The 26883-nt window shown below is 36.1% G+C and overlaps 2 protein-coding genes across 2 annotated transcripts; both read right to left on the bottom strand.

Moving 5' to 3' along the window:
• Positions 1-9294: 9294 nt before the first annotated feature.
• LOC137742355 (transcription factor DIVARICATA) lies at positions 9295-11580 on the bottom strand. The gene is made up of 2 exons (XM_068482205.2): positions 10280-11580; positions 9295-10031 (listed from the first exon to the last, which is right to left on the bottom strand). The coding sequence occupies exons 1-2, from the start codon at positions 10708-10710 to the stop codon at positions 9539-9541; spliced, it is 924 nt and encodes a 307-aa protein (XP_068338306.2). The 5' UTR covers positions 10711-11580; the 3' UTR covers positions 9295-9538.
• Positions 11581-21137: 9557 nt separating this feature from the next.
• Positions 21138-26041, bottom strand: LOC137743365 (laccase-4). The gene is made up of 6 exons (XM_068483248.2): positions 25673-26041; positions 23720-23871; positions 23366-23610; positions 23068-23196; positions 21970-22893; positions 21138-21555 (listed from the first exon to the last, which is right to left on the bottom strand). The coding sequence occupies exons 1-6, from the start codon at positions 25766-25768 to the stop codon at positions 21425-21427; spliced, it is 1677 nt and encodes a 558-aa protein (XP_068339349.2). The 5' UTR covers positions 25769-26041; the 3' UTR covers positions 21138-21424.
• Between the last annotated feature and the right edge of the window lie 842 nt (positions 26042-26883).

A 26883-nucleotide genomic window follows, 5' to 3' on the forward strand; every position in this document is an offset into this window, starting at 1 on the left:
CACACGGCATGAGTGAGGATATCCGCAAGTTGCTCTTCCGAGTTCACAAACGGTATTGACACTATTTTTTTCTCAAGCTTTTCCTTCATAAAATAACGGTCAACCTCCACATGCTTCGTTCTGTCATGTTGTATCGGGTTCTCTGCAATCTCCCATGCGGATTTATTATCACAATACAAGCTTATTGCCTCATTTACTTTGAAATCTAGACCACCAAGCAATTTATGTAACCAAAGAACTTCACATATTCCATGCGCCATACCTCTGAATTCGACCTCAGCTGAAGACCTTGACACCACATTTTTCTTTTTGCTTATCCAAGTAACTAGATTTCCACCAACGAATGTAAAGTATCCAGAAGTAGAGCGTCTATCAGTCACATCACCTGCCCAATCAGCATCAGTAAATCCCTCAATCCTCAGATGAACAGAATTTTTATACAAAATTCCTTTTCTTGGAGCTGACTTCAAATAAGCTAAAATCCACATAACAGTTGTCATATGATCCACACTTGGCGAGTGCATAAATTGACTCACCACACTTACTGCATAGGCTATATCCGGACGGGTATGAGCTAAATAAATTAGTCTTCCTACCAGTCTTTGATATCTACCTTTATCCACTGGTTCTTGATCCGGGTAAACCCCCAAGTAATGTTTCTCCACAATGGGAGTATCCACGGGTTTACACCCAAGCATACATGTTTCCTTCAATAAATCCAAAACATATTTTTGTTGAGACAAGAAAATACCTTTGGATGAACGAGCAACTTCAACACCAAGAAAATACTTTAAGTCACCTAAACTCTTCATCTCAAACTTAGCAGAAAGGTTCTTCTCCAGTTTGATAATTTCATCTGAATCATCACCTGTTATTATCATATCATCTACATAAATAATCAAGGCTATTACTTTACCGTTTCTCCGCTTCACAAACAAAGTATGATCAGAATGACTCTGATAATACCCATTCTTTCTTATGGCCTGAGTGAACCTCCCAAACCATGCCCGTAGTGACTACTTAAGCCCATAAAGGGACTTCCGCAATCGGCACACTCCTATTTTTCCTTTGTTGCCATACCCTAGAAGGAAATCCATGTACACTTCTTCCTCTAGATGTCCATGAAGGAACATATTTTTTACATCAAATTGTTTCAATGGCCAATTCAAATTTGCAGCTAGTGAGATAAGGACTTGTACCGTATTCATCTTAGCCACGGGAGAGAAAGTTTCCTGGTAATCAACTTCGTATGTTTGAGTGTACCCTTTCGCCACCAACCTTGCTTTATAACTGTCAAGTGATCCATCAGCCTTGTATTTAATTGTAAACACCCATCGACACCCAACTGGTTTTTTTCCTTTCGGCAGGTCAACCACTTCCTATGTTTTATTCTTTTGCAATGCCATCATCTCTTCATCCATCGCTTCAGTCCATTCTCAACTCTTCAAAGCGTCTTCTACCCAAGTTGGTACCGAAATGGAATCCACATTATGTACCCACGCTTGACGTTTGGATGAAAGGTTTTTACAAGACACATAATTGGCTATAGGATACTTCACTTTTCCTTCTGGAGAGAACCTGTCAGGAGGTACACCACGATTTTGCCTTGGTGGCAATTTATATGTACTTATAATATCATTATTTACATGAGTATCACTACTGCTTACCTCAGGGATATCCAGAGAAGATGCATTGGACAACGGCACCGTTGAACTAGAGAGAGGGGGAAGATGCGGCCATAGTGGGCTGATCATCAGTGCACTCCCCTTCGACAGCACCAACACACGGATTGGCAATTTCTTCCTCGGCAAAAAGCTGCAGAATATTTGGAGCAGGTTTGGTGAGAACATGTTGTCTACTCACAACAGGCTCGGCATGAGGAGACCGAGTATCATCACCTGCATCATTCGGCACACCATGCACTTCACTTGAAGACCTTGCCTCTTGTACATCCAACCATTCGAAATCACCATCAAGATCACAATTATAACTCTCCCCCTTGTGATCGCAGGGTGGTGATATGGGAGTATAAAAATATTCAGACTTAGAAAAAGGTCATATCCATGGTGATATACATGTGACGAGTGGCAGGGTGGTAACACTTGTAACCTTTTTGGTGGAAGCAAAACCCACAAAGACACACCGAAGAGCACAAGGATCCAATTTACTACGATGAATCTTGTGAATATGAACATAAGCCAAGCATCCAAATACTTGAGGAGTGAGAGTATTGGTGGAAACAACTGGAACAAGCTCCGTCAAAAATTGGAGTAGAGTACGAAATTCTACAACCCGGGATGGCATGCGATTGATAACATACACGGCATAGGTGATGGGGTCGGGCCAAAAACTCTAGGGCACCGACCCACCAATAAGCAATGCACGAGCCGTTTCCAAAATATGTCGATTTTTCCTCTCAGCCACCCCATTTTGTTGTGGGGTGTACAAGCAAGTGGTCTCATGGAAGATTCCTTGGTCACGAAAAAAATTAGAGAGCGCAGAGTTAACATATTCTCTCCCATTATCAGTACGAAGAACTTTAATAACAGAGGAATATTGAACAGCCACCATTTGAGAGAAAGACCGAATAATGGTACTTACATCACTTTTATGTTTCAACAAATACACCCATGTCATACGAGTGCAATCATCCACAAACGTAACAAACCACTTAACTCCTAAAACTATAGTAACGAGCGAATGCCCCCAAATATTTGAATGGACAAGCTCAAACGGAAGCAATCTTTTATTCATACTAGAAGGAAACGAAGCATGATGGCTCTTAGCAAGAATACATACTTCACAATGTAAGTCTGATTCCTTTATTTCATGAAACATACTAGGCAACATACACCTTAAATAACCAAAAGAAACATGTCCTAACCGACGATGTAACAACCAAACTTCTTGCAAATTACTAGTACGGGATGCTCGAACTGCATTAGCTCTGCAAGGAACGACATCATCCATTTAGTACAACCCCTCTCTCTTAGTGCCACGCCTAATTATCTCCTTGGTCTGAATATCCTGAAGCAAACAGAAAAATGGATACATAAGTACAACACAATCCAATTGCTCAATAACTTGGGGAATAGATAATAAATGGTAAGACAATAACGGAACAAGCAAACAGTGGTGGAGAGAAAGAGATGGCGTGAGGTCCACTATGCCGGCCCTAGTCACCACGGCAGTGGTGCCATTTGCTGTGGCAACACATTTTTGATGTGTCGTTGTCATATGCTTAAACAATCTTTTATCGAATGTCATATGATCAGTTGCTCCAAAGTCCAGAATCCAACCTGTATGATGTTCAGTACCAGAGTCTAAAAGAACACGTCCATTAGTACCTGTATTGGACGAAGACTCATTAGGAATGAACCGGGTCAACAAAGCTTGACTTGGATCCCCTTGAGTAAGCACAACATCTTTGTATCCAGTTGTTGCGGCAGCCATAGAGGAATGCTTTCCACTAGCTCCATTAAAGACCCGCTCTTTCGCACGTAATTTCTTCTTCAATTCAGGGAACCATTCAGGTACTCCATGCTTTTGAAACATGTATCTTTCGTATGACGGGTTTGCCCACAAAAAGTACACTTCAAATCATCTTTATTTTCTCGAGTGAAAGGGCGAGAATCAGTTGATGAAGACTTGCCTTAGAGTCGGCCAGAACAAGAAGGCCGTGTCACCATAGCCACGGGGGGACTTCCTCCTTGGTTCACAGCGGCACTACCTCCCATCATAGTAACATGGCGTTGAGCTTCGCTCCTAACTACTGAAAACACTTCCTCCATAGATGGTAGAGGTTTAGTTCTCAAAATATCACTACGGACCTTGTCAAAAACATCATCGATGCCCGCTAAAAAAGCATACACGCGGTCTAGTTGAACTTCCTCCCAAAGTGTCTTCAAGTCAAAAGCACACGCCATCTTAATTGGTTTTCTCTGATCGAGTTCTTGCCAGACTGCTTTAAGATTGGCATAGTATACACCAATAGGTTGCCCTTCTTGGCGAAGTCAGAATGATTTCACCTTCAACTCATAAATCTAAGAGATATCAGACCCATCATAATACATCCTGGCAACTTCTTCCCACACCTTTTTAGCAATACGAAGATGAATGAAAAAACCCATGATAGTCGGATCCATGGAATTAATCAACCATCCTTTCACAATTGCATTCCCAGTCTCCCAAGCATCATACTCGGCACTATCTTTTTGAGGTTCCTTAATACTCTCTGTCACAAACCCTTTCTTTCCACGCCTAGCAATATGCATATCTAATACTTTGGACCAAAGAAGGTAATTTGATCTATTGAGTTTTACAATATTTGGTACGTTTGAAGCATCACTTTGACTAACCACGGGATTAACAATTGACCTATGAGTAGAGCCAGATGCCCTACCTTCCAATTTCAGCACCGCCTCTCCCTGGTCACTCGCCATTGTTCACGATACACACCACACACACGTACACAGCACACGAACAAATTTGTTGCAGGGATGCAACGACACCACTGAAAGAAAAAAAAAACTACAGTGATTTCTGTTCCCCTACGACAGCAATCTTTGTTGAATTATGGACAATCTTGATTTGCTGCAGGGATGCAGCAGAGACCACAGACTGCTGGATCCTTTTTTTTTTTCCCTGGTTTCACGATAGCAGCGACACAGTGGGAGTCCTAGGGTTACGGTTGGTTCTGATGCCAAATTGAATTTTACGGCTTGATTTTTTATTGTATTGCATAGAGGAAAATAGATACAAGATACAATCCTTGTTCTATAAGGAAACAATAAAGGACACACATATCCCTCCTAATAAAGGATTCCTAATATTTACAATATATATACATGCCCTTTTTTAAATCACTCACGGCAACATTTTTGATAATCACTTTTTTCAAAATCACCTCATTACCAAACTCTAGGGCTGAGTTTCCTGAGTCTATTTGAGCAGAACAACCGTTCAGGAATAATTTCCACCTAGATGTCAAATGTCTCTATACTTAATTGAATGTATGAATTTATCCTATTCTTTTCTTATGTTACCTTATTACCGTGCCGCTTGTTCCTTGTCATTATAGTCAGCTGGCATGAAGGGTTGACTCTGGGATGTTTTCTTAGGGCGGATACAAGTCATACTATCAGATCAATGTACAATGTCAATTTGAAATTCGGTTCATTACAATAAAGAGATAGAAGGACAAGGTTTCCAGTCTCATATATCCCAACTTAAGCTTCGGATCCCAACTGATATTATTGACAATGGTATGTCTTTATCTATTATCCTGTTTTTCTTGTCCAGGTATGCCTCAACTTCTACTCTTTAATCTATTCAACTGTTTCTCCGATTCTTATTACTCACACGGAAATGAAACCGTTTAATCTGTGATTACATTAACTAATGTTGTTCAGATATGATGCATCTTCTGCTTTCCGACCTTCAATATTCTTTACTTTGATATGTAGAAATATGTCCCCCACAAGAGATTATTCCCAGATATCTCCGGGGGGCCACTGAAGTGAAGCATCATAGAGAATCAAACCCTACAAAAAGTCCTCTCATATCTTTTCTTTTGATATATGAATATCTAGCCCTTTCTTACCAGGGATCCCGTTTTACTGTAGCAAAAAACCGGACCTAGGGCCCATAGGGAATTCTGGAGTGCATTTTAGCTACTAGCAATTTGAGAGAGAAGAATCGGAATATAAGCTGAGAAAATGGAGAGAAAACAAGATGGCCGAAAGTAGAAGTACGGATAGTGAGATACTATATGTATGTGGTTAGAATTAGTTTTTGAGATGTTAATCAAACTAGGAATAAAGTGGTATAGGGTGCTTTCCTCTCCAAGTTGCAGAAAGGGTCGGAAAAAGATGGTGATTAGTTTGTCATTTTACTGTGGAGAAACCCAATTGTCAATGACTATATTGCCCATGTTGGTTTGGATTCTTTACTTCATACGCAGGATTGAGTAGAACAGTATCTCATTGACCAAGAAAAATATATTTGGCACGATCACACAATAAGTAAGATAGAAATGGTATATTTCCTGTTACACCCAAGATTTTGCCCTGCCACTAGGGTTTAACCCTAGTATGCCTATCTCGAAAATGGAACAAATGAAAAACAGCACAGTGCAACTAGAGCCATTTGTTTATTGTTTTGCCATTTTGTTTAACTGTATCCTTTCATATAAAGTTGAAGTTTCACGTAGTAAATACCTTGAAGTTGTTTTTAGTTTTTCTTGTTTTCTCTCCCTCAATTCTCTCATCCTTTTTCTTTGACCATTTGTTGGAGAAAAGCAACACTTCGGAATGTCTACTATATGATGTGCAGATCGATACTAGAAATCTGTTGAGAGATCACACATGGATAGGCAGGGTGTTCAACGATGAAGAGCAAATGTTTCATGTTCGATTACGGGTGAATGTTACGGACTGGAACCCTACACCAGATAGGAATGAGTTCGATCAATTCATGGGTTCACAAGGGTAGGAAAATAGTATCACCTAACAAGTTGATCTTTTTGGGTTTGGGTGGCAAACATCCATGCCATGACATTACCTTTGTATAGTTATGGATCATTAGTCCAATGAGGAAATTAGTCCACAAAAACCTTGTTGCGTGGGACAAAAAACTTCAATACGAGCGTCCAGATCACGTGACCCGTCATCGATATTTTAACTCTCAACCAATGAACGTGTCCCAAACCCCCTGCTCTGCCATTGTACCGTAGTAGTGCGGCAGCCTTATTGAATACTCCCTCATTCTAAGAATACAATGACAACAAAGTTTTATCCTACTAATTGGGGTTGATTGTATGAATCCTATACCGTCATTACATTTGGTTTTGCACCAAATGTTCCATTAGCTCTAAGTGCTCCATTTCTTTTCTTAAAATCTCTTTCCAAGTCTTCTAAAGTCTTCCTCCATCCCTTTTTTCATGAGCCCCTATCTCCATAATCACATTTTCTAACCGGAGTATCTGCAGGTCTTCTGTTCACATGTCCAAACCACCTTAACCGATCATCTCTTATTTTATCTTTAATTGTAGTCACTTTTACTTTACCTCAGATATCCTCATTCTTAATTCTATCATTTCTTATGTGGACACACATTCAACGAAGTATTATCATCTCTACTACACTCATATTTTGCACGTGCGATGCATACTCATCTTCCAAAATATGGTTGTACTGTCATTGAACTTTATGCAGCTAAATAGTAGGTAATAATTGCTAGGTTGTCTTACTATATGGCATTGCATATCACTAGTTCAAAGTAGTACTTAATTAGAAGCAAGATTCTTCTTCCAAATAAATAAAAGAAGAAAGTCAAAAAGGAAATATATACAAGTCATTTATCCCCATCAAAAGAGAATCTCAAATTATGAAGTGAACTATACAAAATCGAGTAAAAAAAAATTTGTTAAAAAAATGGTGTCACAAATTATTCGTCATCGTATGCATGTGTGTATGTGTGTATGAAATTATAATAATAATACAGACTCAGAAAAAAGGGTAAAGAAATCTTTCTGCCAATAAAAGGCTACTTAACTTGTCTCCAAAATATGTATCATGATCACAAGTTTAGTCTAAGACCTGATTAGAGAACAATTAAATCTCTTTTAAGATTATTTAGTTGTTAGGTGCCGTACACTTGGAATCACAAAACCACCATCGTCAAAATTCCAAATCCAGCACTGAAAACATGAACCACAAATTTATAGAAACTTACCAGACCAAATCTGTTCTGTATCCTGTTCTGTGCTGCATATTATTATATAATGGACCACTAATATTGGTTCCTTTCAATTAATGAGTCATTCATCAATAATAGTAAGTTATCAGCTGATACATATAATAAACTGACTTATTAAAAAGAAAAGTTTATATTCACGTTTCAAACTGTTATTTGTTTGTAAAAATAAATAAATAAAAAAAATCCTTCCCTGAAACGAGTTGAGTATTTTTCGAGCTTAATTAAATTATTAATCGTCACTCCTAGACTACTAGAAGGGGATCTTCTTTCCTAATTAGAAGAGTATCTCATAGAAACAATGCCATAAAAGTGATTGAAGAAGCATAAGATGCTTGAGTTAGTGCAGGGAAGAGTCAGCATTTAATCAAAGTTTTTGCGACTTTGAAGGTGTTGGCTAGTCAACTTGCCCATTTTTTGAACCAAAGTAGTGAGACAGTCTAAAAGGAGTTAAAAGTAGGCAGTCTTACTTACCAAATACCATCGAATTCCAAACATAAGTGCTCTATGACTTGGTCTATTTGAATTCAAAACCCAGCATCCAGTGCCTTTCTTTACCTTTTGTTTTTTCCTGGTGGAAAGCAACTAGTCTGACTGCATAGTCTAAAGACTAGTTAGGGAAGATTTAGATTAGGGAAGTGATTTCCGCAATGTCTTTTCTTCCCCGAACAGATAAAGCACAATGTGAGATGCTCATAGATTATTTGATTGCATAACTCAAAGGAGAATCAATGGAAAAAATAAACGAAATTGTGCAAAAGGAGAAAATGAGTAAGCGAGAATCATTCTTTCTAAATTATTCCAAGCAGACAAAGCACGATGTGAGATGCTCATAGATTTTTCAGCAATTTTAATTTTTCCCGTATTCTGTTAAGTGGCAAAGTTTGAGCCTTTGTGGCAAAAATAGAAGTACTAGACATTTGACTAAAATTCAAAGGGTAGAGAAAACCAAAAGCTTGGAAGATCCCCGTGTGTATTAAGTTAATCATGATTAGTAACTAATCCTGGTCATAAGATTCATAATTAATATGCAGGTGAGATGCTAAGACGTACTAATTATGCTTTCACTATTTGATTAAAGATGCTTTATCTTCACTGAGATGCTATCTGATCTGATGTATAGATACCCTCCTGCATTCCATTCTTCACTAGAGGAACCATTTTTAAGGTCTCAGATAAAGAACAGTCAAACCGTTCAGCTTAGCATCTTGCTTTAAGATCCTTAAGCCAGGAGAAAATATTCAGTAAGGCAACCTAATCGGTAAGTTGATTCGGCCACTCTCACAAAAGACCGGTGTACATTGGAAGTATAACCTATGTGGGATTCGATGTGGGCCTCGGCCTCGTCCCTTTGAGACTGTTTGACTCACGTGGTGCTGATCAAATTGCCCTTCCTAAGTTTTTCTCGCAAACCGGATTCCAGAAAGTATAATCAATCTCCCTCTCTCTCTCTCTCATTCATGCTCTTGTTCATCTTTTAGATGCCTTCTGCAATAATTCACCACTACCTTATCACATAACAGAATATGAAATCCAGAGTGGGGCAAGAACATCAAATCCATAGGGTTTGAGATGCTTCAACTTTCATAATTTGAAATTCCAAGAAAAAACCTGGATCCTGTTCCCCTCAAATACTGCTTGGCTAACTCAAAGTTCTGAATAACATATTTACATTAAACCATGAAAATAGAGCTCAGATCAAGCTAAACTAATGAACTAAAAGACCATATGATGGCATGTGAAGCTGCAGAGGATTGAGGACAGGAGAGCTGCCGCTGCTAGATCATCCGTGCGGGTAGTGCTGCGAGGATTGCATCTGGAAACTCAAATTTTGCGGTCCATAGTACGAATTATTAGCAGCACCTTTGAGCAGGTCCTGCCCCTGCATTTTTAGTCCATACGAACTAATGCCATAAGGATGGGAAGACATGAACATATTTCCATGCCCTTGATTAAAACCCATGTTTACTCCACCGCCTTGCGGCGGATGCCACTGAAATGGAACCCTTGCGGTGGCAGCAGAATTCGGATGCGGAGGCAGCTCTGGAGAGAGAGGACTTTTGTTGTCTGGAGACGGAGTTCTCACGTCGTTGAGATTGACAGTTGTTATGTCATGGATGCTGGCTCTTCGCTTATCCTTGCCCCCGGAAATCTGCCTGATGAAGTATTTCTGTGCGTGACTAGCCACCTGAGTAGGTGTTCGTGTCACCACAAAATTCCGCGAGATGTTCCTCCAGTCCCCCTTGCCATACTTCTTCAGCCCCATTAGGAACAGCCTGTGCAGAATCATCAAAATATCATGTCAAAACAATGTCTGAAAAACAAATTGCTGTAAAAAATTCTCGACCGATATAATTTTCATCAGAAATTTCGACATCTTAGCAGCGCTTCATAGGCAATACCAAACTTATACCGAAATTTCGCGCTTTTTTGTTGATCATATACTCGAAAAAGTTAAAACTTCAATCCAATTTATTTCAGCAGATCAAAATGTTTTATATTAAATGTACATTGGAAAACTTACTTGTGTTCTTCCTCAGTCCACGGAACCCCCTTCTTTCTTTCGTGATCTGAAGGGCGATTCAGCGAAGATCTCTTGCCACCAATCCCGCAAGCCTGCTGTTTGAACCCCTCATAGCCGCCATGTCTGTTCACCCACTCCAATGTGAATGGAGAGGTGCTGTATCCCGGAATCGGAACTAACCCTGCTTCTATCTGGCCAACATCAGCTTCCAATTCCTCGTACTGCTTCTTCACGTCTCTCACCGTCTTCCCCGGTATCATCGCGGCCACCTGGTGCCACCGGTCAGGCGTGTCCCTGTCGTACACCGCCAGGGCGTTTTCGAACATTTTGTTCTCCGCCGAAGTCCATCTCGCGCTCTTGCTCTCTTCGACAAGCCAATTCGAAGTCGAAGAGTAGGACGAAGGGGACAGAATCTCCATCTCAAACTTCATACGATCGAATTAAAGAGCTCCAATTCACACTAACATAACGAAAAACTCAAAGAATTTGGAGAAACAGAGCAAGAGAAGGAGAACCCTTAAGAGGAAATGCAGGGAGAGAGAGAGAGGTGGAGATTTCAGAGTGGTGCAATGAGTGTTAAATCAAGGGGCATTCTGAAGGGAATCAGAATACCTTTTCTCTGAGGAATCCAGAAAAGAACCCAACTTTTCAAAATCGAAAACGAAATCTTGAAAACCAAATTAGTTTAACTTGCTCCAAATCCAAAAACCCCAGAAGCCCTAATGGGATCTGAACCCATGGAAGCTTCAAAGATCATAGACAGAGAACCAAACTGAAACCGTTTTCAGAAAATGGAAGTTGGAATCTTGAGCAGGATTTAAAAAGAGGAAAGCTCACTTGTATCTGCAAGTTCTTGTTTTTTTCTTCTTCTTCTTCCAATTCTAACACACCCCAATCAGAAAAGACAGAAACTGAAGAGAATGGAGAAAACCCAATTGGGGAGTGGAGTGAGAGGGGCTCTGAATTTTAGAGTAGGAGTGAGAAGGAAAAGTAGGGAAAGGTTTCTTCTTTCTTCCTTTTTTCTCTGAGGCCCTCTCAGCAACAAAGAAAAGAGAAGAAAGAAAAAACTAAAGTGTAGTGTTTGAGCTATGAATGGAAAAAGAAAACGATAGGGAGCTCAGATAAAAGCAAAGCTTTATAAGATCATGAGAGAGTGTTTTTTTTGTTTTTGTTGGGGGTGGGGGGTGGTGGGTGGTGGGGGTGGGGGGTGAGGAGAGAGAGTATGAAGGTGGGTAGCTGTGATTGGAGGGTAAGGTGATTGTAGATCCTTCAAATTATGAAAAAGTTCCCTCTTATTATAAATACACACTCACTCTGTTTTTTGGGTTTTTTTATTGGTTTGAAGGTCAAATTTCCTTCTTAATTTTGAGTTGTGAGGAAACAATGGGTTGGCAACTGATGATGATTGATGGAAGTTCACCCTGTAATAACTTGTCTATTGCAAGAAAACTTTGATAAAACTGTTTGGCACATTTTTAGAAACACAACTTTAATACTATTTTGTGAGAGCAGAAGGTGACCCTTTTGTTGAGAATTCTTAAAACATTACTAGGGGAGTGTGCAAATTAAATTAGCAAAATTGTGTTATAGGAATCTATTTGGTATGTTCTTTCTTGGGAGAGTGCTATAATTGCCTACTTCTTTGCTCATTCCCTTTGAGCAAGGGCAAGCACATGTAAGTTGCCCTTACTATTCACTTTGAATAGTACTTACCCTTATGCAACTCCACCAGTTTGACAAGGGTAACAACAAGGGTGCAGGCAAGTACTATTCACAATTTTTTTTTTTTTTTTTTTTTTAAGCTTTGACATTTAAACGAGTGTTTAATTCTAATGAATGATTCCAAATACAAGGCAAAAGCATAGCATAACCTAGGAGATAAAATCAGTGTGGTTCGGTTCGTCTTCTCTTGGAGTGTGTGGAATTTCCTTATCTTCTGCTACAAATGTCAAATAGCTTATTCCCAAGCTTTCAGATTTTTATAGAGATGCCCTTAGTGCCACTAGCATAAACTCCTTCCGCCTTTTCAATGGCTTATTCCCAAGCTTTCAAATCTTTATGTAGATGTTTATACCTACTCGACAGAGATTGCTCGATCTGGATGTGCCTTAAATTTGAAAGTGGAAAACAAATATGGAAGAGTGTAGTAAAAATGAATATTGAGTTGTGATGGAGAACTGAAGAAGAAAATTGAGTATTTATAGAACAACAATATAAAAAATTCTAATTTTTTTCATTTTCCATATTTTTTTTTATAATTTGTTTCGATTTTTCTGATTTTTATTTTTATTTTTTAACTTTGGATTAATTGTTGCCGTTGATTTTCAAATTGATTTGAAATCAAAGGCACCATATTGTGCCAGATGTCTCAACGGTATTATTTTTAATTTGTTTTACTGTTGGAAATCCAATGGTCCATCAACTAACCGTTGGAAATCCAACAGTCCACAAAGCGCCATGTTAGCTAGCTGTTGGAAAGGTCTCTGATTTCGAGTCCGAATCCTTGCCGGATCCTCTTTGTGAGGATCTAGGAGATCTGTGAATCATGTCTGTTCATCGTATATCGTGTGGTCAGAAATCATTTTAAATATTTTTATTTAAAAATAAACATAAATGGTACTTGACAAAAACTGACCACACGATATACGATGAACGGACACGATTTACGGATCCCCAAGATCCTCACCAAAAGAATCTGAAGAGGATCCTATTGGTCTAATTTATGCAACAGCAGGGCTCACCGTTGCAATTTTTGTCGACCGCTCTCTTTTTTGGGTGGTTGTGTTACACGTGCCTGACAGAAAAAAAATTAAAAAAAATTGTGCACTGACGTCAGCTTACCCGAAAGCCGTAGGCCGGGCTTGAGAAGGTTGGGCAATTGGGCTGGCAGCGGTTGACCACCACTTGCCTTTGCTTATTGGACTGTGGGGAAGGTTTCTTGGGTTGGAGTTGGAGGGCAATATTGTTACCTTTTTTCTTGCCTTCCACCAACTAGTGGAGAATACTCTAAATGGCTAGGAAAATCATGTTTGCCTATTGGACTCACCACTAGCATGTAGGCTAGTATCGTATCTTTGAAAGTAAAACACGAAATTCCGTTATTTGTTTGGAATGTGACCATAGCATACAAAAATTATAGGCAAGTCCTTCGCAAAAAGCACGCGACCCTTGTATTTAGGTCTTATCAGACTCCACAATATTCTCGTGAAAAATGACATTGTCTTACAGCCCTAACGAATTTTCCATCATGCTGGATGTCAACAAAAGCAGCCAATTTAATCCCAATCGCTTCTTCAAAACCAACCTTAAGAGCAAGACTTTTTTATTCTTTTGAAAAAAAAGAAAAAAAAAAAATCTTTTGATATATAGGCGCATGAGTTTTGAATTTTTTAAATCAAACATCCATGTCTTTTAGCGATTTGATTAAACTTTTTTTTTTTGTCATAATTTTGATGCTATATGCACATTATATTGTAATAAATTTCCTATAATCTAACATTTTGATTACACTCTCCTCCATTAGAGATAATTGTAAAAAAAAAAAGTTGGTTAGATTTAGTTTATTTTCACAATAATGCTACAATTTAGCAATAATTATCTACAATTTAAAATATTTTCTTTCCAAAATAGTTTAAAATATTTTTAAATCCCCCAAAATCAAACGTACCGAAATAAGTTTTTGTTTTAATACGTTAAGAGAAAATAGGATTGAGAATAATATAAATGTACCAATACACAATGTGTACAAAATAAAACTTACCAAAATAAAAATAATGTACCAATATTAACAATATGTATCAAATCAAACGTACCAAAATTGTAAATAAACGTACCAATTAATGATTTTTTAAATTCAAACGTACCTGCAGATAATATATACATAATGTATTGTACCTAATAATAATTCGTCAACAATTATAATTAAAAAAACAGCCAAAAAAATATATAATTTCACAAAAAAATTGAAAAAATTACACGGAGCTTTTATGTTGATCACCAACTATTTGAAAATTAAAAATCCATTTGGAAAAAGAAATAATATTAAATGTTTGCATAACAAAAAAAAAACTGTGATAAAAAAAACATATTACGTAATGTATTGTACGTAACAATAATTCGTCAACAATTATACTTAAAAAAACAGCAAAAAAATTATAATTTCACAAAAAAATTACACGGAGCTCTCATGTTGATCACCAACTATTTGAAAAAAGAAAAAACCATTTGGAAAAAGAAATAATATTAAATGTTTGCATAACAAAAAAAAAAAAAAAAAACCTATGATAAAAAAAAAACATATTTGGAAGAAGAGAAAATATAGTTTAATTACACTTCACTAAATAAGTAAAAATGCATAATGCAGATAAAATGATAAATTCAAAAATTATTTTAATTTTAAAAAATAGGGGTGATTATTGGTTAAAACACTTTAATCAAATTTTAAAAAGACATATATGTTTACTCTAAATGATATAGAATAACTGTAAGGAATTCTAATGCATGATTAATTGAAATTTGATAAAATTGTCAATTTTTTTTTTCATTTTTTGATAACAGAAAATTTAGAGGGAGATTGATTACTTTCACTACAAGCGCTAAGGTATACCTACAATTTTGAATCGGAAAGACTTGCACGTGATTGCAATCTCCTATCGATATGAATTTACAAAAAAATTTATGTATCGCATATCAACAAGAACGGCTGATAGACTCAAACTTTAGTTAAGCGACACACAAGTGAGGATGGGGTTACTAACTAAGCCAATTTCCACTGCTGAGATAAAAAATCCTTTTCAAACTCTTTGTACAGTTGCAACTTGAGGGAGTGGGGGGGGGGGGCCTCATGTGGTTTTCCTCCGGGCTAATTGGTCAGCCTCCTTTATCATTGCAAAAGTTATGATCTCAAGGAGCTGCGTCCGCCAATGAGCTGGAACCACGTAGGAATACAAATCGTGGACCCGAGTGTTGCTGGTTTCCTTCTGATAATTTAGCCAACCGCCACCGCCCTCTAGGCTCACTTATTCTTTCCTTCGTCTCTCAAATGTTAAAAATGATGTAATATCTACTCTCTTGAACGCGCGTGCCTTTCACTCTCATTTCTGTAGCCTTTAACACCAGAAAACAGAACTAATCTATTGGAGCGTGGGGGCACGCGTTATGTATGCAGTTAGTTCTTTGTGCTGTTGTTGCTCTGTAATACAACCAATACAACCAGGCGGTCCCCTGCAGATGTGACCAACCGCTCCACCGCTATGTCTACCACCTTTGCAAGAAAGATGTAAGGCTGGTTTGATATTATTTTGCGTTGCTTTGAAAAAAAAACAGTTTCTGTTGTGATGTGAGAATAAATTCATTTTTGCTGCTTCACGTTTTCAATTTTTTTTATCCAAAACTATGAAAATAAGCGTTGTTTTTAAGTGTTTACCAAACACTTTTTTTAGCTTAACTTTTTTTGATACTCACTTTTTATAAAAGCATTTCAGTACTAAACCAATACTTATAAGTGCAAGTTGAAAAATATGCAATTTAGATCGTTAAAGTTTGATGTGGTTTTAGTTCAACCATTAATCTCTTTCCAAGGTTTTAATTATCTAGATAACTCTCGACCGTTGATTGATTTAGAATTTCTTTCACTACAACGATTAAGAAGTAAGAGAAATAAATTAGTTTTAATCTCATTGTTCATGAGATTAGAATCTAAGATCTATACTTATAAGTGCAGAAAAATATTATTAAACTGTAATATTATGTGACATATCGTACTAGAATAATAAAGTACAATCATTTGAAGATGTTTTCATGCATACTGTTTGACAACATAAGATCTTTTCAGATTGTACATTACGACTTTGAACATGAACTATTATGTTTGATTTCAGGCCACAATCAACATATGTGACGGATTATTAATCGTTGGCGAATAAAGATTAACCAATAACTAACAGTTACTTATGTGCATATCAACGAGTGTCCAAAGTAAATTTGAATCATTGGAGTTTTTTATGTTTGCGTAAAGAAACTAACCATTAATAGATTTGGGTCTCGAAGTAGACTTTGCATTAATCATCCGTTAATATTTACCGCACAAACACGTGAACGATCGTCCAAAAAAAAATTGATCACCAAATATAAACACATTTCCAAATTATTTTGCTACTCTACATTACCACGTGACAAGAACCCTGTACACATTTTCTCCATATAAATATCTTACATGTTTAACCCAAAAAAATATGTCGTTGTACATTTGGAGCCTTCAAATTTAAGATCATTATAACTAATAAGTCGTCGTACATAAGTTCGTTTGAAAGTGTTTTTCAATTAATTGAAAGCGATTTTAAAGAAAATATTTGTTTTTTGCAAACATGCTTCTTTATAATCCACTTGCATTTTTACTAAAAATGGTGGGTTCAATTAATATTTTCACTAAAACCGTTTTCAACAATATAAAAGTACTTCCAAACTAGTCATAATTCTCCTTGGCACCTAATATTCAATATATAAAAATGTTTGTTACACATGTCTAATTACTTGGGCCGTGATTAACTTTGAGATTGGGCTTGGACTATCTTGTGTAAATAGAGTAGCCCAAGGACGGAGATGCCTTTGTTGCCACGTGCACATGTTTTTCATTGGTGGAAAACATGTTGTATTGTTCGCTGGTGTAGGGGCCCACCATCATCCTTTAAGAGTACCTCGAATCTCGCAATTTTTAATCAATAGGGCCACGTGGCTATCAATGAGCCAAGGTCGCTGTCTCACACTTGCCCTCGCATAAGACTTGTGTCATCATTTGTTTAGAGATATTTCTCAATATGTCGAAAAAAATAAAGATATTGTATTCATATATTTTAAATTACTTCTTCTACATTTTTTTAAATTTTTTACATACTACTAACATTTGATAGAAAAATATTAAAAAAATTAAAAGGAAGTAGAATAAATAATTTGAGATGTGTGAAATATAATCTCCTAAAAAATAACATGATTTGATATATTAAATGTTATATAATATAATTGGTTAAAAAAAAATTGACCAATTATTTTTTTAACCAATTAGACGATACAATCATGTGTTTGTTTTGATGGAGGGATGGATTCTCGATTTTCAAAATGAATTGGATTGGACTTATTGCCTTTGAAACTAATTTCTTATTTTTCTCTTAAGCGAAAATGTTCTATGTTTTTTGCCACGTGAGTGTCACATCAAGGGTATGATCAGAGATAACAACAAAGAATAAAGTGAGACACATATACGTGTTTTAGAGGGCCAGTTGGAGCAAAACAAATTTCATAGGATAAAGTGAAACTAAAAAATAATAATTAAGACAAGTTAACTAACGTATCGTTTGTTTTCTTGGATTTTCTTATGTATAGTCTATTGAAACAATAGATTTAGCTAAAAAGCTTAAAAAAGTGTCTGTCAAAATAATATGAACGTTATAAATCAAGAAATTCTAAAAAATTAAAATTAAAAAATTAAAAATAAAATAAAATAAAACCCAATAATAGGAATGAGTTTTATTGCTAACAATTAAAAATACACATAGCCAATGTACGTGACAAGTTTTTCATATCAAAATGCATGTCGATACGAAGGTTACAATTAGATAGAAGCTACACCATACCTAACAATAATGACGTATACAATAATGAACAGAAAAGGTTCCAATATGTAGCCATGATAAATAATTCCTTTCTTCAACAAATAATTCAACTAGAACCAACATCTATTTTCTAGAAAGAAAAAAAAATAAAAAAAATTACAAGTGTGCTTAAGTAAACGCTATTAACTTGTTCAGATTTCAAAGAAGCGGTTCAACGATCCATTAGTGATTGGTTCAACACGATAATATTTTAACTTAACCACTTACACAATCTAGTATTGACCAACAAATGCAACGGGGAGTTTAGCCCATAAAACTCAATGGACGCAAGATTATGATTAAAACAATGTTCACAATTTTTTTGTAAGAAAGTTCAAGTTTTATACTCATCTAATGACAATCAATGCATTGGTAATGCTCACAACTGCTTAAGAGGCGGTGAACAAAAAATATTTCCATTATCTGTTTCTTACCTGTGATCTTACATTGGAAATATGGCCTTAAGATTCTTAATAAGTGTGTGTGTGTGTGTGTGTGTGTGTGGTGGGATAGCATTCACCATTAAGGTTTTATTTATATATTAAACCTTTGTTAGTATATCATTTTCACAAGTTGGGTTCTCCGCATATATGCATATGGGAGGCTGCTCCTGTGCGCATGCAGGCAAAGCGTGGGGAGCAGGAAACAACACAAAAACAATTGGAGACTTGTTTCTACTTGTTAAAATATTGTCCAATTTAATACCAATAATAACAATTTTTTTATACCAATAATACCATTAATAATGAAAGATGTCAGCTACCCCTTCAAATAAAAAATGTATCTAAATTTCCAAGTTTTTTTTTCAGTGAGCATTTAATCTAAGTGTATCACAAGATAGAAAGAAAAAAATAGAAACGAAAAATAAAGTCAAGTAGCTTGAAACGAAAAATAGAAAGAATAATTATTCTATTTAGATTTACCAAAATTCAAGTATTTCTAATTGCCCTAACACCTCTTCAATTTGGAGTCCTTCTAAATTGGCTAATGCAACTTGAAAATGATGGAAAATTGTATATGAATGAAAATAAATAAATAAATAAATAAATAAAAACTATTAAAAAAAAACTAGTAAAGAAAAGGTACAGCCCAATAATTGAATTAAATAGGGGTTTTGGGGCAGGTAGGGCCACCAACATGAATTTGTTACCATTAAAGGAAAGATTCCCTTTTCAAAGTGTTGCCCCCCACTTTGGAAAAGGATCCTCGTCGGATTCTTTTTCTGAAATCTTAGGAATTACGTGATTATGATTGTTCATCGTATATTATGTAGTCATAAATTATTTCAAAATTTAAAATTTAAAATTAAATATAAATAGTATTAAATAAAAACAGACCGCACGATATATTATGAACGATCAAAATCATGGAATCCCTAGCATCTCCAGAAAAATAATTCCACGAGGATCCTTCCCCCCCCCCCCAAATAAAAGTAAAAAAGTCAGACATATTGCGACTTCTTTGGCTTGCATGCGCATCATGTGCTCTTCGTCTCAAGAAATTTTTCAGTATGATCAGTACATGAAATGTTATATCATGTGTTATTATATAAATAATAAAATATGTGTGTTAACAAATTAATAATTTAAAAATAAAAATTTTCATCACTTATATAAAAACACGTAGTATACCACTTGTATTCCGGTCACAATAAAAAATTTCCATTGAGAGAAATGTTAAAAGTGGTTTTTTCTAAGAAGACAATTTATACTGCAATTATCCTAATTTACATGGAAAAATATTCGAACATAAGTGTTTTGCTCTTAACTAACTAGTCTAATTCGCATCCGTACAACAATCGTTTTGTGAAATGATTTCAATGTGATACATTTGCCAACGAATCCCATACAAGAAAGAGTCTTCTCAGCATTTCTCTCTTTAGAATTTAATGTATATATATTTTTAATTAATTTCTTTTGTCTGAAGTACTAGCCCTATTTAAATACAATAACAACAAAGGAATAATACTTTTACCATTAAAACAAAGAAATAATAATTCCCAAACTCTATTTATATAAGAAATTGGTTGTACCATATGCAATTTGAATCCTTTTTTTTATTTTTTTTGGCAATGTAAGAAATTGATGCGACGAACTAGCTCTTAATCAAGTTGTATTTCTATATAATAATTTAAAAGATTTTAGGTCTGAGTCAACTATTTTGTTGATAAAAATGACTTATTTTAAGAAGACAATATTTATTGTCACTTAGTACTACATTCTAGTGATATTCCTCTTCACTTGTAAGTGAGAAGTCTTAGGTTTGATTCTCGTCAAAGGCGAATTTAAATCATATTATTATTAGCTCATTGTAAAACTAAGCCAACCTCTGTCACCCCTTAGTGTAAATACTAATGTTTGTTAAAAAAAAAAAAAGACAATAATTATTGAATTATTCTAATTTACATGAAAAATATTCAAACATGCGTGTTCTTCTCCTAACTAACTAATCTAACTCGCATCGTTACAACAACCATTTTTGTGAAATGCTTTCAATGTGAGCCATTTGCCAGCGAAGCCCAGACACGAACTTCTTGATGTCATCACATGCTGGGCTTATTTGTTAGTAACAACTGGGCCAAGAATGACATGGTTCACTCTTAACAACAATTGGTGCAAAATGCAAATATAGGTTTTTTTCTCTTTTTCTTTTGGAAATTGTTATTGACAATTTAAAAATCTCATTTTGCACTCTAAAATTCTATAATTAGAAAGAAAAATACACTTGTGAAGAGTGTAGAATAAGATTTTTGGAGTGTTAATAACAACTTCATTTCCTTTTTGGGTAAGAATTGATCTTTTTAGGCTTATCACCGACACTTTAGCAGAATAGATTTTGTTATCTTTCTATCTCTATCTTTTTCATCATATGACTTAGTCATGTCATGTAATAAAAGAAACCGAGAGAAAGTGTTACATCCCCAAACCCCGATTACACCAAAAACTTGCCTTATGGTAAGTTACTTTATAATTTACAGTACACCAGACACAGAGTTGAGACTTTAAGTGCCTTTTCAGGATTCATTTGCGTTTTTATTAAAGATTAGTTTCAAATTTTTTTTTTACTAAAAGAGCTTTCAGTCATTTTAAAAGAACTTCCAAACGAACCCAACATCTCTACTTTCTCTTTAACTCAAAAATGAAGTTCTTAAAGGATATATTTTACAAAAAAATTCACCCTAAAAGCTTCTAAAATCCAATCACACTCCAAAATAGAACATGCCATCTTTATTGTTTCCATTAGCAGTATAGGAACACTTACATAAAGTCTCAGGACAAAAAATAACCCCCAAAAAAAGAAAAAAAAAGAAAAGAAGAAGAGACCTAGTCTTAGAACAAGTTTTATTCAACATGCAGCAGCAGCTTCCTTTAGCTTGCTCCAAAGAATTCTTCCTATCTCAGAATTTTAGCCCTCTTTGCTTGTTCTTTGTTATTGCTATGAGTATTGAGAATTGAATTGGCAACAATTTGTGGTGGAAATGTTGTTTAGACGTAATTAACTAGCACTTAGGAAGGTCACTTGGAGGTGGAAGAACAGATTCATTTGGACCTTTGCCATTGTCCACCACAAATGCCATCTTCAACCCCCATGTTGTGTGCACTTCAAGATGGCAATGCATAAACCAAACCCCTGCATACAAAAACAAAGGGGATGGTTTTATTGAAAATATTCTACTGGATAAAGTCTTCTACGTTATGTTATTAGACTATTAATCCATACTACTGATGTGAAATCTTATATGTTGTCTTCTAATTATGCTCATTTCACGTATCTAGTTACCTCCGACAGCTTTATTCATGCTTTAATTTTTTCTGTTGATTATAATTTATGTTTGTTTTTACAATATTGGAGTAGGGGAATCAGACTAAGAAGGATAAATGCTTTTAACCAGTTTGAGCTTTGAAATTGTTTTTGTTTATTTATTTCTGGAGTGCAATATGTTAGTTTAAATCTGGTTCTTTGCCACTCGAGAAGTAATATGAAATTATCATCTTCCAATTATTTTTCTAACACAAACTAAACACATAATTAAGGAAGAGATACCTGGATTATCAGCCCTGAATCTGATAGCAGTCCATCCATTAGATGGCACTCCAATTGTGTTCCTCTCAACAGGATCAACAAGGTTGAATCTTTTGGGATCTGTCTTCGGGTTGAAATTCCCCAGTCCCCTCCCAACCTCAAAGAAATTAAACCCATGAAGATGAACTGGATGGGTTTCAGGGGCAAGCATCCCAGTGCCTTGCAACACAAGTTGCACTGTGGTGTTGTAAGCAAGTCTATAAAGCCTAGTCCCCTTCTTGGTCTGCAAATTCGTTGGCTGTGTCCCGGTGTAATTATAAGGATTCAGAGGGTTTCCGGGAAAATCATCGGTAAAAACTCCACTTATGTTGAAGAAATGTGCTTGAAGAAGTCCAATTTTAGGCATCACAAATGTGACATTGTTGATATCTGCCACCACCCTATTACCATTGGCACATGAAGCACAAGTGTGAAGCCCTAAACCAACAGTGAACAAAAGGGAGTGGTCAATTTTCAATGGAACCCTAGCTGGAAACTGGATTGAGTTTAGACTTCTGAGGGAGTTTGTAAAATTTGTTGCCACAAGTGTGGCATTCTGAGGAGGTGGGAATGTGAGAATAGTCGTCGTGCTTTCGAGGGTGCCTATGTAGTGCAATGTAGCGGTGGCGGTCTTGTTGTCCACGACGATGGTCGGATTGTCCATGAATGGTGAGGCTGCAACCAAGTATTTTCCTGAGCCATGGTTTGTTGATACAAGAACATTTGTTGTTTGCCCCGGAGCTATGAGAATGGTGTCGGTTTTGAAAGGTTTTGTGTACACAGCATCCACTTCAACTACTGTTAATTTGTGGTTAGCAATCTTAAAGAAGAGCTCTTCGTTTAGTGCAGCATTGATGATTCTTAGCATGTATGTCTTCCCAGGTCTTACTGGTAATTTTATTCCTCCTGGATATACATCATTTATAAATTTGATGATTAGAAACCGAGCAAAACTGTAAAGATAATGTGAGTTTATGTATGAATTAAAATAATTGATCATAATATCTATATAATCTACGTAATAAATACACATTAACTATCACATCACGTGATCAGTTAATGAGATGCGCTAATATTTACCTTGTGATTGACAAGTTGAGATCGGCCCTGTATGACCATTGATTGTGTGAGCATCAGAGACATTTGGGGCTAAGCCAGATTTCAAAGCCTGTCTGATGACACGTTCCGTATCTGATTTCCACCATTCACCTGCAAGTTAAATTATAACAATCATAAGGAAAAAGACTCTTTCCAAATAATTTTTTTTTGTTTTTTTATTTTTTATTTTTTATTTTTTATACTAAGCGATAGTAGGGGAGGAAGATTCGAACAAAGAATATAGATTCTGGAAATATGAGGGTAGTGATCTTGGACTCACCCAAAATTACAACCACTTCCTTTTGGGGTGCAGGAAATGGATACGGGACACCGAGCTTGGGTAAGACGACCAAGGCACCATGGATTGTAGCCCTGAGCCAGAGGATGTGTGCGTGCCACCAAAGTGTGCCCCTTTGCCCAGTGATGGTGAAGTTGTATAGATATTGTTGGCCCGGTTGAATAGGACATTGGGTTATGTATGCCGGCCCATCGGCCCAGCCCGTCCGAAGTTGTCGGATCCCGTGCCTTTCCATCAACAGGAAACAATATTACGACATTTTCATATACTTACTAACCATATTACTAATCGCATCTTCAATAAAATAAATTCAACGGGACAAATTTGAGACATTACCAATGGATGCTAACATTGTATTTGGCATGGTTGACCACCTTGACAAGCACTGTATCATCTTCCCTAGCATAAATGGTGGGACCAGGATACCTTCCATTGACAGTGACAATGGGCTTGCTTGAACACAATCTTGAGATGTTCTTCTGCACCACCTACAAAAACGACGTGTAGCAGTTAATAGTGGAAGTCGTTAGTACGATTGTAGCACAGTAGCGCTAGCACACATGTTTTTAAACAAGCCAACTGGAACACTAGGTAGCATTAGGCATACACAGCCCAATCTCACACAAGGTTGGTGGCTTTCTCAACCATACCCTCCCACTTTGCTGTTTGATAAAGATTTGGGGTTTTTAGATTGATTAATCTTGTTTATATTACATGTTACATTAGCCACTTCTGTTTATCTGTCACTTTTTTTTAAAGATAGCGGACTCATAACATTACTTTTTAACAAATTTTTTGTGGGACTTACTCTGTAATGTATTTTAACGATCCGAACTGTCTATCTTTTAGAACATCTTTCATAGATTATCATTGGAAAAAAATTCGACAAATCCAAAACCATTTAGACATTCATGTGTAGTGAAGAAAATAGGCAAATATTATTCTACAAAGAAACCCTAATTCCTTAATCCAACATTGATATGATTTCAAATTTGGGTGATTTAAGTAAACATGAGTTTTTAGGGAAGGGCTAAAAGATAGACGGTTTGGATCTTGAAATACAGTACAAAGTGAGCCCTACAAAAGCATGTGTCAAAAGTTGTGTAAAAGAAGTGGTGTCGCATATATGTCTTTTTTAAAATTAAAAAAAAAAATAATCCTTAGATGTTTTATAACTTTAACTGCAGACAATTTTATGGCTCCCAAAAGAGTAAATTGTCGTGACGAAATCATTAGTTTTATTTTTTTCTATTTATTTAACGATTCAAATTTAAACCTGTATAACGTGTATATATATCATGTCCCGCATTGAGGTGAGAGCTGAATCAAATTTTGTTTATATAAATGTCAAGAACAAGAAAGAGAAGAATGCCTAATGATGTACTGTCCACAATTATATTTCAATTTTGTAAGTTGGCTAGTCAGCTCGATATTTAGTCAATTAATTAAGCTAGGATTAATTTAGCAAGAAAAACAGCGACAAGAACATGCATGCAGACAAGCAAGCTAGTCAGCTTTATGGCTTTATATTATGAATTGCTAATAGTGGCCGTAAGTTTTATATTTTGTATGGATAATGCATACAAAATATTATTCTTAATTTGAGATCAACAGGTACGGTGACTATCAGCAATTCAAAAGATAAAATTTACAAGACAGACACCAATAAACTAATATTAATTGCTTCTTTTGAATGAGAAAATAAAACCAAACACCAGATTTATACTATGTACATATATATATATATATATATATATATATGCATATATACTGCGCTGCAGATTTGGCAACTTGCAATAAAACCAAACACCAGATTTATACTATGTACATATATATATATATATATATATATATATATATATATATATATATATATGCATATATACTAAGCTGCAGATTTGGCAACTTGCAAATTCCCAGTAACCAAGAGTACTAGTACTGCATGGTTCCAAAACCCTTAAGCCATGTATACAGTTGAAATATGTGACCTACGTACAAAATTACAAATTAATAAAGAACACTTTCTAGACGCAGTCCAATTTTGAGTGAACCCCGTTAAATAGTTTGTGTTCTTTTACTATTGTAGTTTTAGCATCTTTATCGGCCCCGCTGAACTATTGACAGCCCTCCCCTTCCCCAACTAGACACCAAAATGTGGAAAAGTCCTAATCGTATGGCTAACATATTTGGTACCATAAATGTCTGCTGCATGGGGTGGCAACTAATGAACCCTAGCTTGCTGCAGGATGCGAAACATTTAAAAGATATTAACTGAAAACGTGTACTTACATTAAACTTGTAATGTCGAACCATACATTCTACAGATGCCGGAAAACACAAACACGCCACCAGAAGCACGACTCGAATCCACTGCACCATTGCCATTTTCTCTCGAGCTTTATTTCTCTCTCTCTCTCTCTCTCTCTCTCTCTCTCCCTCTCTCCCTCTCTCTTTGACTCTTAATTATTGCTCTTGATCTTTAGTTCTCTCTCTTACAATAAAATTTATACGACCAAGCCTTACTTATAAAGAGAGAGGATCTCAGTCTCTGTTGCCATGTCGTTTTTGCTTATAGTTTGGTAGGTGTAGATTAATGAATTAATACTTAAGCATGGAGCTCTCTATACGTATAAATATATTAGAATGTACGTGTAGCTCAAGGCCAAGAAACTTCTTGAAGTAGTTATATCTTACATGTCAACTAAAACACTACTGTTACCTGAAGGGCAAGGTGGTCAGCAGCCACTGGTTTGGTGAACCGCCGTATGGGGTAAAGTACACCCAAACCCCAGCTAACAAACGAAAAAGTGGATGGATTGCTTCTCCAACCATGGAAATCTCTAAAGGTCAAGGAAATGACATAGACAACAAGCCACAATTAAGCTCAACAGAAATTAACCACTTGATTTCTTTATGATATTTTAGCTTTATAATACCACTTTATATTGTTATTGACTAATTAATTAATAAGATCTATATAGATTAGATAGAGACAGTTACATCAATTAAGTTGGCAACAGAACATAACAGAAAAAGCTTCCATATATTATATAGACTTCATTGTTTATACTCTCACGAGAAATTCAAAATTTAAACTAAATTAATTTGTACCTCAGCGACGCCAGTTTCACTCTTGGAGAAAAAGTTCCACATTATTCAAATGCAATAGAAATCAAAGAAGTTTTATTAAAGTTTGAAAGATGGAGCGCTGTTAATTACTAATCAATATCGATATAGTTTAACTTCACTACATGTGTAAACTAATAAATGGGGGGTTTTATCCAAAAGGGCATCGATGCAAGGTTTAGTTTGGCCCAGAAGATCTGATGTGGGGACATGCTTAACACACCCCCTCACGTGGGATCACTCTTTAGTGGGTCACACCCCGCTCAATTGGGTCCACTCTTTAGCGAGGCACATGTAAAGACAACTCCACAGTGGTACTTAACTCTTTTTTACTTAGATTTCAGGGACTCAATTCTGGCTTCCCAAATCAAGAC

The sequence above is a fragment of the Pyrus communis genome, chromosome 11 (genome assembly GCF_041283825.1).
Source record: "Pyrus communis isolate YQ-2024b chromosome 11, ASM4128382v1, whole genome shotgun sequence".
In the NCBI taxonomy this organism is placed as follows: Eukaryota; Viridiplantae; Streptophyta; class Magnoliopsida; order Rosales; family Rosaceae; genus Pyrus; species Pyrus communis.

Coding starts and splice junctions, on each gene's coding strand:
- LOC137742355 (XM_068482205.2), bottom strand. CDS start 10,710: ATGAAGTTTGAGATGGAGATTCTGTCCCCTTCGTCCTACTCTTCGACT. Junction 10,032..10,279: donor TGGACTGAGGAAGAACACAA/GTAAGTTTTCCA, acceptor GATTCTGCACAG/GCTGTTCCTAATGGGGCTGA.
- LOC137743365 (XM_068483248.2), bottom strand. CDS start 25,768: ATGGCAATGGTGCAGTGGATTCGAGTCGTGCTTCTGGTGGCGTGTTTG. Junction 23,611..23,719: donor TACAATGTTAGCATCCATTG/GTAATGTCTCAA, acceptor GTTGATGGAAAG/GCACGGGATCCGACAACTTC. Junction 21,556..21,969: donor ATTCAGGGCTGATAATCCAG/GTATCTCTTCCT, acceptor TTTTGTATGCAG/GGGTTTGGTTTATGCATTGC.